Consider the following 16,119-nt stretch of genomic DNA (forward strand, 5'->3'; position numbering starts at 1 on the left):
TTTACTGATACCTTGTCAAGATAATCACCTCAATTCATGAGTGCACTCAAGTCACAGTAGATAAAACACTCCCACTATACTACAGAACCAGCTCTGGCTGGAACTACAACCCGTCACACATGATGCGAATAAACATCTCCCCCAGCCAACAATGCACTCCACACCTAACCTCATCCAAGAGGAGGGAAAATTGCAACCTGTCAACTCACAATATGTGCCTCTGGTCAGCTACTGCCTAGTTTGTGTTGTTTGGCCCACTGAAGGCATCCAACTCTGTGTACTGCTTTGAGCAATGGCCTTTTATGACGTGGTCAACTCGTGTCAACTGTGTGACGAAGCAAGCTGAGATAATTTTTACTTTCCCTCTTGCTTTGCAATCTGCCTCCTTAAAATTCATTTTTTAATTAACTATCATTAACTTAAGTGAGTATAATCTGCATTTTCATAAAAGAGAAAGATTGGCCCTCAGTTTTAGAGAATACAACACCAGATCTAATTTTGTGCTTAGTTTTAGGTATGTAATTGATTTTCTGATTTATTTTGACTATTACTAGTTAGTATCTTTTATTATAGGGCGAAATCACTAATTGTTTCATAACTTAAATTCTATTGTTGACATATTAAAAAATATAAATTCTCTAAGAATTGTAAACATTTGGAAGATGAAATGCTAGTACTCTTAAAGTATCTATTTGGCTCTAGTCGAAAACATGTTAGCAAAGCCAGTCCTTAATTAATTCCAAATCTAATTTCCAGTTTCATTAAAAGTATCGTTTGCATAACTATATATGTTAATTTCATCATTTAAACAAATAATTCGGCTTAGTCCTCGTAGTAGGAGAAACTGTTAAAAAGAAGAAAGTTTTTGATGTATTCAGTTAATTTAATTAGTTAAGTTTTAATTGTAATTTCTGTAAATTCGAACAATGTGTAGTTTCAATACCTATTATTGTGACGATATACAAGGGCCTGATTTTTGGTCACGAGACAGTCAGTCCACAGCCGAGTTTCAGACGAGGAACCTGTGTTGGTTAGAACGACAACAATACATCAACTTAACAGTGAAGTGTTACACCAATAGGCTGTGTGTTAAAGCAATGACAGTGTCTGTTCAATTTATTTGAAGGACTGAACTGTGGTGTGAGGGTTTTATTGGTCACAGATGTTCAACAGTAAACTATTGTACCAGTATGTGGATGTTCGCCTGCAAACTATCAATGACACTTATCAAAAGTTAAACTATATTGCACTGGCCATGTAACTTTGGGTTGTGAACAGTGAAAGTAAGCGACTGTGAAACACAACTGTGCATCTGTCAGCTACATCATTTACAGTAGACAGTAGATGTACTTCCACAACCTACACTCCTGGAAATGGAAAAAAGAACACATTGACACCGGTGTGTCAGACCCACCATACTTGCTCCGGACACTGCGAGAGGGCTGTACAAGCAATGATCACACGCACGGCACAGCGGACACACCAGGAACCGCGGTGTTGGCCGTCGAATGGCGCTAGCTGCGCAGCATTTGTGCACCGCCGCCGTCAGTGTCAGCCAGTTTGCCGTGGCATACGGAGCTCCATCGCAGTCTTTAACACTGGTAGCATGCCGCGACAGCGTGGACGTGAACCGTATGTGCAGTTGACGGACTTTGAGCGAGGGCGTATAGTGGGCATGCGGGAGGCCGGGTGGACGTACCGCCGAATTGCTCAACACGTGGGGTGTGAGGTCTCCACAGTACATTGATGTTGTCGCCAGTGGTCGGCGGAAGGTGCACGTGCCCGTCGACCTGGGACCGGACCACAGCGACGCACGGATGCACGCCAAGACCGTAGGATCCTACGCAGTGCCGTAGGGGACCGCACCGCCACTTCCCAGCAAATTAGGGACACTGTTGCTCCTGGGGTATCGGCGAGGACTATTCGCAACCGTCTCCATGAAGCTGGGCTACGGTCCCGCACACCGTTAGGCCGTCTTCCGCTCACGCCCCAACATCGTGCAGCCCGCCTCCAGTGGTGTCGCGACAGGTGAATGGAGGGACGAATGGAGACGTGTCGTCTTCAGCGATGAGAGTCGCTTCTGCCTTGGTGCCAATGATGGTCGTATGCGTGTTTGGCGCCGTGCAGGTGAGTGCCACAATCAGGACTGCATACGACCGAGGCACACAGGGCCAACACCCGGCATCATGGTGTGGGGAGCGATCTCCTACACTGGCCGTACACCACTGGTGATCGTCGAGGGGACACTGAATAGTGCACGGTACATCCAAACCGTCATCGAACCCATCGTTCTACCATTCCTAGACCGGCAAGGGAACTTGCTGTTCCAACAGGACAATGCACGTCCGCATGTATCCCGTGCCACCCAACGTGCTCTAGAAGGTGTAAGTCAACTACCCTGGCCAGCAAGATCTCCGGATCTGTCCCCCATTGAGCATGTTTGGGACTGGATGAAGCGTCATCTCACGCGGTCTGCACGTCCAGCACAAACGCTGGTCCAACTGAGGCGCCAGGTGGAAATGGCATGGCAAGCCGTTCCACAGGACTACATCCAGCATCTCTACGATCGTCTCCATGGGAGAATAGCAGCCTGCATTGCTGCGAAAGGTGGATATACACTGTACTAGTGCCGACATTGTGCATACTCTGTTGCCTGTGTCTATGTGCCTGTGGTTCTGTCAGTGTGATCATGTGATGTATCTGACCCCAGGAATGTGTCAATAAAGTTTCCCCTTCCTGGGACAATGAATTCACGGTGTTCTTATTTCAATTTCCAGGAGTATATTTTTCAGCCAGTGTAGCAACCAGTACGTCGATTCGAGGACAACGAACGAAGAAAAAAACGAAGGCAAACTGCCACAACTGTGTACAGTTCTCTTAACAATATTTGCTCAGAAACTGGTAGAGATAGATGTGCACTCACTGACGGCAACAATTTCTGTCATGTATGGAACCGATTATCACTGACAATACACAACACTCATCTCTGGTCGTTGTCTGTTACGATATTTTTGCAACCACTGTTCTTACAAGGGAACCTCCCCATCGCACCCCCCTCAGATTTAGTTATAAGTTGGCACAGTGGATAGGCCTTGAAAAACTGAACACAGATCAATCGAGAAAACAGGAAGAAGTTGTGTGGAACTATGATAAAATAAGCAAAATATACAAACTGAGTAGTCCGTGGGCAAGATAGGCGACATCAAGGCATCGAGGACAGTGTAAGCTCAGCAGCACCGTGGTCCCGTGGTTAGCGTGAGCAGCTACGGAACTAGAGGTCCTTGGTTCAAGTCTTCCCTCCAGTAAAAAGTTTTAATTTTTATTTTCAGACAATTATCAGAGTTCAGGCACTCACACATAATCAATTTCGCTCTCCAAAATTCCAGGACGTGTTCAGATTTGCTTGGACATATGCAGGATTTGACGGTCTACACAGGGAAAAATTTGAAAACGTTAAAAACATATGTTTTGACAGAGCACAGAGAAAACTGTGCGACTGTGAAACTGTTGCATTCATTTGTTGCAGTTTATGTGACACACTCTTATGTTTTCATCACTTTTTTCGGAGTGATTATCACATCCACAAGAAAACCTAAATTGGGCAAGGTAGAAGAATCTTTTTACCCATTCGCCAAGTGTGCCAGTTAGGTGGGTCGACAACATATTCCTGTCATGTGACGCACATGCCGTCACCAGTGTTGTATAGAATATATCAGACGTGTTTTCCTGGATCAAATGTTTTCGGTTCCCATTGGAGAGGTACGTCCTTTCATCTACTAATCGCACGGTTTTGCTGTGCCGTCGCAAAACACAGGCCCTAAATTTATTACAGTGAATAGAGACGTCAATGAACGAACGGACAGATCATAACTTGCAAAAACAAAGTAAGTAAACTTTTCGCTCAAGGGTAAACTTGAACCAGGGACCTTTTTCAAGGCCTATCCACTGTGCCAAATTATAACTAAATCTGAGGGGGGTGCGATGGGGAGGTTCCCTTGTTAAGACATTAGATGGCTCTGATTGGTTCACCATTCCTTTTTGACACATTGGAGAGCCTATGTCAATACACTGACTTGTACCCAGGACATAGTAATACATGTCCCTGGTGTACAATAGGAATTGAAACACTTGAAAACAAATAAGTCACCAGGTCTGGAGAGACATTCCAGTTCAGTTTTACATAGAGTACTCTGCAGTATTGGCCCCTTACTTAGCTTGCATTTATCACGAATCTTTGACGCAGTACAAAATCCTGAGCAACTGGAAAAAAGTGTTGGCAACTCCTGTTTATAAGAAGGGTAAAAGAACAGACCTGCAAAATTACAGACAGATATCCTTAATGTTAGTTTGCTGCAGAATTCTTGAACGTACTCTCAGTCTGAATATAATCCTCAATACGAAAATACTTTCATCCACAAATCAGCTTGGTTTTAGAAAGTGTCGCTCGTGTGATATGCAGCTTGCCCTTCTCTCACATGCAAATGGTGGATGAAGGGCAACAGGCAGATTCCACATTTCTAGATTCCCGTAAAGCATTTGACACTGTGCCACACTGCAGACTGCTAATGAAGGTCTGAGAATATGGAATAGATTACCAGATATGGGAGTGGCTCAAGCATTTCTTAAGTAACAGAATTCGAAACAATGTCCTCAATGGCAACTGTTCGTCAGAGATGAGGCTATTGTCAGGTGTGCTCCAGTGAAGTGTGATAGGACCACTGTTGTTCTCTGTTACACAACTGATTTGGTGCACAGAGTGTGAAGTTGTTTGCCGGTGATGCCGTGACATAAGGGAGGGTGCCGTCATCGAGTGACTGTAGGAGGATGCAAGATGACTTAGATAAAATTTCTAGTTGGTGTGATGAATGACCGCTAGCTTTAACCCTTTACTACTATGGTCATTCACAGGAACACAATTACTATTGAGGGGTCTCACAGACTGCATTTTTCTGTTTTATATATCAAACCAGAATTTTGCTGAATATATATATATAGTTTCTTGACTTCCAGTCATTCATTACACTTCTTAGAGGTGGCTTTTGTAGAAATTTGATTTTTTTTTAAACACTGCGGTATTTTAAACACTTCGACTATTAAAACAAAGCGACATCTGGAGTATATTTTTATTTTATGAGTTACGAAAATAACAGCAAATAGTTAGCTGTCTACTCACACACAGATTTTCATCAGAGGAATTATATTACAAATTGGCAATATAACTAGGTGGAAAAATCCGACATGACATACGATAAATTGTGTGCGAGGTCAGCTTTCAGTTTACGACTCACTTTGAAATGCAGAGCGAATATTTCAGTCCGTAAGCCTACGAATGAAGAAACTTTGCCACCATTTTACTTCTAAAATTACAAGTAAAAACTAAATACTTGTTCTCATGTGCCACTGAATCATACTTCAGTCAATTTCCACCTGCAAACACTTCACGCAGACCTTCCTGGAACACTCCAAACAAATCGGAACACCACACTGTTGACATGGATACCTCGTTTCCCTCTTCAGATGAGGAGGGCAAAAGGTGCACGTTTTTCGATTTTCGAATTCTTCTTTCGGTGTCTGAGGCTCGTCTTGCAAGTGAAGACGTCTGTCTCACATAACACACGTTGCACAGAAGGTCCAGCTTTCCCCGCCATGGAGAGACAGTAGCATGCAATAAAAACGCGGCACACAAACACTGTGGTACGTCCGTGAGACCTCTCAAGGCTAATAATTACAAAACAATGAGCAGCAACAATGCAAGAATGCTGGTACGTGTAGCTTGACAGCCAATAGGAAGGTACATGGAAGAGTCCATTTGGCTTTGCAGGGGTGTGAGAAATATCTCAACGCAAAAATTAGTAGTGGTCTGAGAGACGGTCGATAGTAGTTAAGGGTTAAATGTAGAAAAATTTAAGTTAATGCAGATAAGTAGGAAAAACAAACCCATTATGTCCAGATACAGAACCCACTCTGTAATGTCATTTAATATCTGGTTGCACCGATACGAAATGGATTGAGCATCTAAGGATTTGCAGTAGGGAAAGTAAATGGTCGACTTCAGTTTATTTGAACACTTTTAGGGAGTCTGAGTTCCTATGAAGTACACCACATACAAGCAATGCTCGATTATTTGCGATCTGCGCCGAGTTGATCGAAGGAAGACAGCAATGCAATTGAGGGGTGGACTGCTAACTTTGTTAACGGTAGGTTTAAACAACACACAATCATTGCAGAGATGCTTTAGGGTCTCAAATGGGAATCCCTAGAGGAAAGGCGATGTTCTTTTCAGGAAACGCTAGTGAGAAAATTTAGAGAACCAGTATTCGTAGCTGACTGCAGAACGATTGTACAGTCACTAATGTACGTTCTGCACAAGGATCACAAAGATAAGACAAGAGAAACTGAGGCTTGTATGGAGGCATATAGACAGTCTTTGTCTCAGTTTATTTCCAGCTGGAACAAGAAAGAAAATGACTAACAGTGGCACAGGGTACCTTCTGCCATGGACCGTACGGTGGGCTGCAGAATATGTACGTAGATACAGATGTAGAACAAATCGGGCAACTTCATTCACGGTGGGGTCACGATCCTACCCAGTGACAGTAGTCCCCCTCTGCCACTGTGTCACGTCTCCACTGTGGCTCATCTTGCTGCCCTGATTCTGTACAATCGACTGGCACAGCTGGAGGGTCACACGACCATCTAGTATCAATTCTGCACCATCTGATGCACTCCAAAGAGAGCAGTGTGCTATTTTAATGAGGTGAATAACACAGGGCGATTCAAAATAAAGAACAATTTCAAATCTTTATTAAAGACATGTACGCAGTATAATGTCTCTTATTACATCCAGATCCAAGTAATGATAGTGAAACTTACATACTTCATACCTTGGACTCTTTGTACCAGGAGCACAAGGGGGTCATACCTGTCGAAATTACGCCTTTTCGACTTTTTGCAACAGATCGTAGAGATTCGTCTCGAAATTTGGTAGAAAATCCAAAGAAATTCTGGTCGTATGTAAAGTACACAAGCGGCAAGATGCAGTCAATACTTTCGCCGCGCAGTGCCGATGGTACTGTTACCGACGACTGTGCCGCTAAAGCGGAGTTATTGAACGCAGTTTTCCGAAATTCCTTCACCGGGGAAGACAAATGGAATATACCAGAATTTGAAACACGAACAGCTGCTAGCATGAGTTTCTTAGAAGTAGATACCTTAGGGGTTGCAAAGCAACTCAAATCGCTTGATACAGGTAAGTCTTCAGGTCCAGATTGTATACCGATTAGGTTCCTTTCATATTACGCTGATACAATAGCTCCCTACTTAGCAATCATATACAACCGCTCGCTCACCGATAGATCTGTACCTACAGATTGGAAAATTGCGCAGGTCGCACTAGGGTTTAAGAAGGGTAGTAGGAGAAATCCATCGAACTACAGACCTATATCATTGACGTCGGTTTGCAGTAGGGTTTTGGAGCGTATACTGTATTCAAACATTATGAATCACCTCGGAGGGAACGATCTATTGATGCGTAATCAGCATGGTTTCAGAAAACATCGTTCTTGTGCAACGCAGCTAGCTCTTTATTCGCACAAAGTAATGACCGCTATCGACAGGGGATCTCAAGTTGATTCCGTATTTCTAGATTTCCGGAGAGCTTTTGACACCGTTCCTCACAAGCGACTTCTAATCAAGCTGCGGCCCTATGGGGTATCGTCACAGTTGTGTGACTGGATTCGTGATTTCCTGTCAGGAAGGTCACAGTTCGTAGTAATAGACGGCAAATCGTCGAGTAAAACTGAAGTGATATCAGGTGTTCCCCAGGGATGCGTCCTGGGACCTCTGCTGTTCCTGATCTATATAAATGACCTGGGTGACAATCTGAGCAGTTCTCTTAGGTTGTTCGCGGATGATGCTGTAATTTACCGTCTAGTAAGGTCATCCGAAGACCAGTATCAGTTGCAAAGTGATTTAGAAAAGATTGCTGTATGGTGTGGCAGGTGGAAGTTGACACTAACTAATGAAAAGTGTGAGGTGATCCACACGAGTTCCAAAAGAAATTCGTTGAAATTTGATTACTCGATAAATAGTACAATTCTCAAGGCTGTCAATTCAACTAAGTACCTGGGTGTTAAAATTACGAACAACTTCAGTTGGAAAGACCACATAGATAATATTGTGGGGAAGGTGAGCCAAAGGTTGCATTTCATTGGCAGGACACTTAGAAGATGCAACAAGTCCATTAAAGAGACAGCTTACACTACACTTGTTCGTCCTCTGTTAGAATATTGCTGCGCGGTGTGAGATCCTTACCAGGTGGGATTGACGGAGGACATCGAAAGGGTGCAAAAAAAGGGCAGCTCGTTTTGTATTATCACGTAATAGGGGAGAGAGTGTGGCAGATATGATACGCGAGTTGGGATGGAAGTCATTAAAGCAAAGACGTTTTTCGTCACGGCGAGATCTATTTACGAAATTTCAGTCACCAATTTTCTCTTCCAAATGCGAAAATATTTTGTTGAGCCCAACCTAGATAGGTAGGAATGATCATCAAAATAAAATAAGAGAAATCAGAGCTCGAACAGAAAGGTTTAGGTGTGCATTTCTCCGGCGCGCTGTTCGGGAGTGGAATGGTAGAGAGATAGTATGATTGTGGTTCGATGAACCCTCTGCCAAGCACTTAAATGTGAATTGCAGAGTAATCATGTAGATGTAGATGTAGATGAAGTTCAATTACCGCAAACAATGGTGTTGCCGTGTTCTAAAACTAAGTCTGCATATAAAGGCTTACAAGTTGTAGATACTGCAGCAACTGTGTCTCGGCAACCGTAACAGGAGGTAGGAATTTTGCATTCCAGTTCTTCAGGATATAGTATAGGACAGTTTTTCCAAACAACTCATCTGTTTGGACAAATAAACCTTAGGTAAAGTAAACTGCCATGTAGGAATCTGGGGGTCACAAAATCCTGGTGCTGCCATCGAGTGTGAAAGAGACTCACAGAAGCTGAATGTGTTTTATGCTGATTCTGTTCACAAAGTTCATGGACCTCTCTTTTTTTGCAGGGGATACTGTGACAGGAATGGCATACCTGGAAACGCTACAAAATTGGTTGTCTCCTCAACTTTACGAAAAGTCCAACAGTTTTATTTTTAAGCACGATGGTGCACCAGCTCACTTTCACCTTATACCAGTGCCCCACAGCGACTGAAAGAAGTAGACAACAAAATTTCGTTCATCACTTTTGGCCTCCTAGGTCACCAGACCTCAACCTTGTGATCTTTTTCTGTGGGTATACATAAAAGACTGAGTCTTTGTCCTGCTTAGGGCAGCTACTCTTCAAGATCTGAGGAATCGAATTGTTGAAGCTGTCAGTTCAATAAACAGGGACCTGTTGATTTGTGTGCAACATGAAATGGACTACAGTTTCAATATTTCTCGAGTAACATACAGTGCTCGCATTGAGTGTACGGTATAATGTGTGTGCGAACACATACCTTTGAACCTTTCTCTGTTCAGTACCATGTGCGATGTGTTTCTATCTTTCACAGTTTGTCTGTAATAAACAACTGAAATCTGTTCTTTCTTTTTTAATTGAGCTATATATTGTCCGACGAGGCTATTTTTGTGACAAAAGGCAACACTGTACAATGATGGAAAACGTACTTTCTAATAATTTCATGGCTGTGTCGACTAAAAGTTACCTCCTGTGAAGAGAATTTCCTATGTCTTTCAAACAGAGTTCATCTTACCTTGCATTGCCCACTGCTGTATCTGCCGATTTAGGTTCCTGGAACAGTTTTAATGCAGAATTAGCTAACATTGATCTGCAAAGCAAGCAAACTACATTGACACAGCACTGCACAACCAGAGTATGGTAACCAATTACAAAACATTATGATACTCATACTTGTGGTTATTGCCACAATCTCCGTTTCTCTACTGGTACAGATACATCTCCCCCCCCCCCCCCCCCCTCTCTCTCACTCTCTTTTTGCCTGAGTTTCTTTGAGAATTGCATCATACTGCTATAGGAAACTGATGCCCAGGAATGACCTTCACACCTGTACGTTTGGAGAATATCGAAAAAGGGCACTCTCTGTGTGTGTGTGTGTGTGTGTGTGTGTGAGAGAGAGAGAGAGAGAGAGAGAGAGAGAGAGAGAGAGAGAGAGTGTGTGGGGGGGAGGGGGGGGGGGAAGTCTTCTGAGATATTTGCTGTTCCAGTGTGTAAAACACACAACACACAAATGCCAGTAACCAGTAGTACTGCTAACAGGCTTACACAGTCGAGCACTCACAATGCTGCACTACGCAACACAGGAAAGACTACTTCTACTACTGCAATGCAAATTATTTCTTGGGTAACCCAAGAACATTTTGCAGCAGCCTGTGCTAAGATCTGGGAATACCAACTACTGCTTCTTAGTCTACAAGGTGCTTCTGGGAAGTTCAGTGAATAGCATCAGGAAATAAAAGAAAAAGAGAGTACCTTTACGAAGTAATCACCGTTAGCTAAAACAAGCTTCTGTCATCGGTTGCAAAGCTGTTGGGAACTGTGGGTAAATGCTTCTAGCGGAATTATTTTATGCACAGTTGGCATACCTTGTTGGATATCTGCAACATCTGCAAATGTTAGTGAAAATAGCGCTTACATTGTCTTTGCTTATCTTCGACTGTTTTGACCTCATTCTCAAAGATAGGTGCCAACTGTATGCAAGAATTAGTTGCACTTGTTCGGTGTTGCCTGGGATTGTGCGTGCCGATCTGAATGTGGGTCGGTCTCAACACTATCGTCTCCATCTTTAAAGCATTTAAACCACTCAAACAAACACTTTTAGTCACTCCTTGAACACTGTACACTGACACTCCATTCCACAAGTCCCTGTCACCGTTTTCCCTAATCTGAAGCAAAACCGCGTGTTAAAGCACTGCTCCATTTTGCAAAGACACAAATGCTTGGATGCTTGCAGATAATCAGTGGCTGTCTTTGAAAATGAGTTGGAATTAAACAAAGACAGTGTAAGCACTATTGTTCACGAACATTTACAGACATTGCAGATATCCAACACGTGACCACAATGCTTCGAGCAATTCCATAACAAGTGCTTACTGACAGTTTCCAACAGCTATACAACTGACGTAAGAAGTGTGTTGTAGCGCATTGTGATTATTTTGAACACCAGTAAAAGTATTTTGTTTGTTATTCTTGTTTCCTTTATTTTCTGAGACTGTTCACACAGCTTTTGAGACACACCTTTTACTTTTGGCTTAATGAAACTTGTCAAAAGTGATATGTTTCTCTTTCAAACCAATAGCTCAGTGCATAGCACCAGTAAAAACAGTAAGAACAAATTTATATTTACATGTAAAATCACTTTCATCCAGAAAGTTGCCCATTATTCAGCCACATACATTTTTAACAGCTTTGCCATCAATTGTAAAAAGGATCGCTAGCAATAAAAAATAGTGCAAGAATAGCCTAAAGGATTTATTGGTTGCCAACTTGTACTTCTTAACAAAAGCAACTGATGTACTTACAAATTATCTCGTTTACTTATAAACTATGTTGTTTACCTAAGCCTTGCAAAGTGTTTTAGTTCTGATAGTGCTTACCTACAAAAGCCAGGGAATTATCTTATGCACGTTAATGTGGAAATGTTTAAACACTTGTGGTAAGATTTTTCGTGCGTAAATGAAAAATAATACATAATTATTTTTTTCCAATTTTTCCTCATCCTTGATAACCACCTTCCTAATGAACTGTGGAAGTTGTTGTTCTGTAGATACGCATTACATATTTTGTTCTGTAGATACGCATTACATATTTCTGTTTTTATGAAATGTAACCAATGACACGTACATTGTAACTTACTCTATAGCAGGTAAACAAACAGAAAAAAACTATTACAATGTTAGTCAGAAAAATTTTAAGTGGCTCTCTGGAAATGGACTCTCCCTTCATTTTAGAGGAAAAATCCAAAGAAAAAGTCTTTTTATTGTCTCTTATCAACATATCAACACTTTCGTTTATATATATAATAAAGGGAAACATTCCACGTGGGAAAAATATATCTAAAAACAAAGATGATGTGACTTACTAAACGGAAGCGCTGGCAAGTTGATAGACACACAAACAAACACAAACATACACACAAAATTCAAGCTTTCGCAACCAACGGTTGCTTCATCAGGAAAGAGGGAAGGAGAGGGAAAGATGAAAGGATGTGGGTTTTAAGGGAGAGGGTAAGGAGTAATTCCAATCCCGGGAGTGGAAAAAAGGACAGGTATACACTCGCATACACACACATATCCATCCGCACATACACAGACACAAGCAGACATTGAAAAATGTCCATCTCCTTTAAACCATACAACAACCGAATCTTATACATTTACTGTACAATGATTCCCGGTCATAACAACAAAGGGTGCCATACACATAAAATATGACTGGCCAATGTCCTGGTTGTACACCTCGTTCACTTGAAATGTGCAATAAGCAATCACAACACTACTATTAAAACTCTTCAGACCTGCAACAGCTTTGACTGTATCACCAGGATACCGCACGATTACAGCAATGATTCAACTGTTACCATGAGAAGTTGCATCATTGTTTATAACTGTAAAGTTCACAATACACCTGCAAAATGCGGACGGGCCTTGCTGGATCACTTGTGCTCCCACTTTACTACTCATAATAACTTCAACATTATCTGGAAAGATGGTGTCAGTCATCGTGCAGCTTCGTATGCAACAGCAGTGGACGGTGGACGGAGATGCCACATTATAGGATGAGGTTTAGCAGTAAAATGAGATTTTCACTCTGCAGCGGAGTGTGCGCTGATATGAAACTTCCTGGCAGATTACAACTGTCTGCCAGACCGAGACTCGAACTCGGGATCTTTGCCTTTCGCGGGCAAGTGCTCTACCGGCTGAGCTACCCAAGCACGACTCACGCCCCATCCTCACAGCTTTACTTCTGCCAATATCTTGTCTCCTACCTTCCAAACTTTACAGAAGCTCTCTTGCGAACCTTACAGAACTAGCACTCCTGAAAGAAAGGATATTGTGGAGACATGGCTTAGCCACAGCCTGGGGGATGTTTCCAGAATGAGATTTTCACTCTGCAGCGGAGTGTGCGCTGATATGAAACTTCCTGGCAGATTAGAACTGTGTGCCGGACCAAGACTCGAACTCGGGACCTTTGCCTTTCACGGGCAAACCAACTGAGCTACCCAAGCATGACTCACGCCCCGTCCTCACAGCTTTACTTCTGCCAGTATCTCATCTCCTACCTTCGAAACTTTACAGGTTATGCCCCATTGTATCAGTTATTAGGGTTTCTTCCTGTTCCATTCACATATGGAGTGCATGAAGAATGATTGATTGAATGTCTCCATGCATGCAGTAAATATTCTAATCTTAGTCTCACGATCCCGATGTGAGCGAGTGGGAGTTTAGTATATTCCTAGAATCAAGATGTAAAACCGGTTCTTGAAATTTTGTTAACATGTCTGTCTTCAAGAAACTGCCAGTTCAGTTCCTGCAGTATCTCTGTAACACTCCCTCGTGGATTAAACGAACCTGTGACCACTCGTGGTCCTCTCCTCTGTATACGATCAATAACTCCTGTTAGTCCTATTCGGTACAAGTCCCACAGAACTGAGTAATATTCTAGGATGGGTCGCACGAGTGACGTGTAAGCAACCACCTTTCTAAACTGATTGCACTTCTTCAGTATTCTCCCAAGAAACTAAAGTCTACCATCTGCTTTACCCCAATGTCATCATTCCATTTCATATCCCTACAGAGTGTTACTCACAGGTATTTGGAAGATATGGCCAATTCCAATGGTGACTCAGTGATATTATAGTCATAGGATACTATGTTTTTTCATTTTGTGAAGTGCACAATTTTACATTTCTGAACATTTAAATCAAGTTCCCAATCTTTGCACCAATCTTATCAAGATCTGGCAATATTTATGCACCTTCTTTCGGATAGTTCTTCATTATAGATAACTGCATCATCTGAAAAAAATCTGGTGTCACTATTGTCTGCACGATCATTAATATACAATGCTGTGAGTTGTTCTATGCTACGATCCTTTACACACTTTACTACACAGTTTAGAAGTGGAATCTGCAAAGTCAAACACAACCAATAAAAAAAATTTGCCACAAGAAACACTTCCTGCTACCGTACAAACAATGCTCAAAGTGCACGCATAAGTTCACGGTAAAAGAGGCAAATGTGGCAAAGAGTAGTTACAGCTTAATGGAAGCTTGACATTCTATTCGGTAGAAAAAAAACTCCCCATCATATGCCGCAAATGCAAGATGACACCCTACTTCTGAGCACTAAATTCTGGGAAATGGCCTCATCTTGGATTCGGAGGTATACAATCAACAATAATAATAATAATAATAATAATAATATTGATGATAATAATAATAATAATAATAATAATAATAATAATAATAATACTATTATAATACTAGTAATTACTACAAATATTGGGAATATACAAAGTAGATCCTAAGTTGATACAGTTCCTAAACATAGTAATTTAAAATTGAAAAACCACATTTAATATCCAAACAAATTCAAATAATATCATATTGCAGCCAACACAGATTAAGTGTGGAATATACCAAGGAGACTCATTAAGTCCTTTCTGGTTCTGCCTTGCTCTGAACCCACTACCCAACATGCTAAATAATACAAATTACGGATACAATATTACCCACACAAAATCACACATTTGCCATACATGGATGATCTAAAACTACTGGCAGCAACAAATCAATAACTCAACCAATTACTAAAGATAACAGAAGTATTCAGCAATGATATAAATATGGCTTCTGGAACAGACAAATGTAAGAAAAATAGCATAGTCAAGGGAAAACACACTAAACAAGAAGATTACATATTGGATAACCACAGTGACTGCATAGAAGCGATGGAAAAAACAGATGCTTATAAATATCTAGGATACAGACATAAAATAGGAATAGATAATACAAATATTAAAGACGAACTAAAAGAAAAATATAGGCAAAGACCAAAAAAAAAAAAACTGAAAACAGAATTGACAGCAAGAAACAAGACAAAAGCTATAAATACTTATGCTATACCAATATTGACCTACTCATTTGGAGTAGTGAAATGGAGTAACACAGACCTAGAAGCACTCAACACATTTACACGATCACAATGCCACAAATATAGAATACATCACATACATTCAGCAACAGAAAGATTCACATTAAGCAGAAAGGAAGGAGGAAGGGGATTTATCAACATAAAAAACCTACATTATGGACAGGTAGAGAATTTAAGAAAATTCTTTCTATAACGATCAGAAACTAGCAAAATGCACAAAGCAATCACTCATATAAATACATCGGCTACACCATTGCAATTTCATAACCACTTCTACATCCCTTTAGATCACATAACATCAACAGGTACGAAGAAAGTAAATTGGAAAAAGAAAACACCACATGGCAAGCACTCGTATCATCAAACACAGCCACACATTGATCAAGACGCATCCAACACATGGCTAATATAAGGCAATATATACAGTGAGACGGAAGGATTCATGATTGCAATACAGGATCAAACAATAAACACCAGATATCACAGCAAGCATATTATTAAAAATCCCAATACCACAACAGATAAATGCAGACTTTGCAAACAACAAATAGAAACAGCAGATCACATCACAAGCGGATGTACAATACTAGCAAATACAGAATACCCAAGAAGACATGACAATGTAGCAAAAATAATACATCAACAACTTGCCATACAACATAAACTAATAAAACAACACGTTCTCACATACAAGTATGCACCACAAAATGTACTGGAGAAAGATGAATACAAATTATACTGGAACAGAACCATTATAACAGATAAAACAACACCACATAACAAACCTGACATCATACTTACCAATAAAAAGAAGAAATTAACATAACTAATCGAAATATCCATACCCAATACAACAAATATACAGAAGAAAACTGGCTGAGGAAGTCAAGGACATGTGGCGTCAGGATAAAGTTGACATTATACCAATTATACTATCAACTACAGGAGTC

The 16,119-nt window shown here is 41.2% G+C and overlaps 1 protein-coding gene across 1 annotated transcript in view; it reads right to left on the reverse strand.

Annotated features, from left to right (window-relative positions):
- Positions 1-16,119, reverse strand: part of LOC124720103 (zinc finger protein 660-like) — a 52,019-nt gene that overhangs the window by 15,277 nt on the left and 20,623 nt on the right. Inside the window, exon 5 of the mRNA XM_047245398.1 lies at positions 9,751-9,788. Coding sequence (XP_047101354.1) covers positions 9,751-9,788 — 38 coding nt within the window. The remainder of the gene's footprint in view (positions 1-9,750; positions 9,789-16,119) is intronic.

This window comes from Schistocerca piceifrons, chromosome 11 (genome assembly GCF_021461385.2).
Source record: "Schistocerca piceifrons isolate TAMUIC-IGC-003096 chromosome 11, iqSchPice1.1, whole genome shotgun sequence".
Taxonomy (NCBI): Eukaryota; Metazoa; Arthropoda; class Insecta; order Orthoptera; family Acrididae; genus Schistocerca; species Schistocerca piceifrons.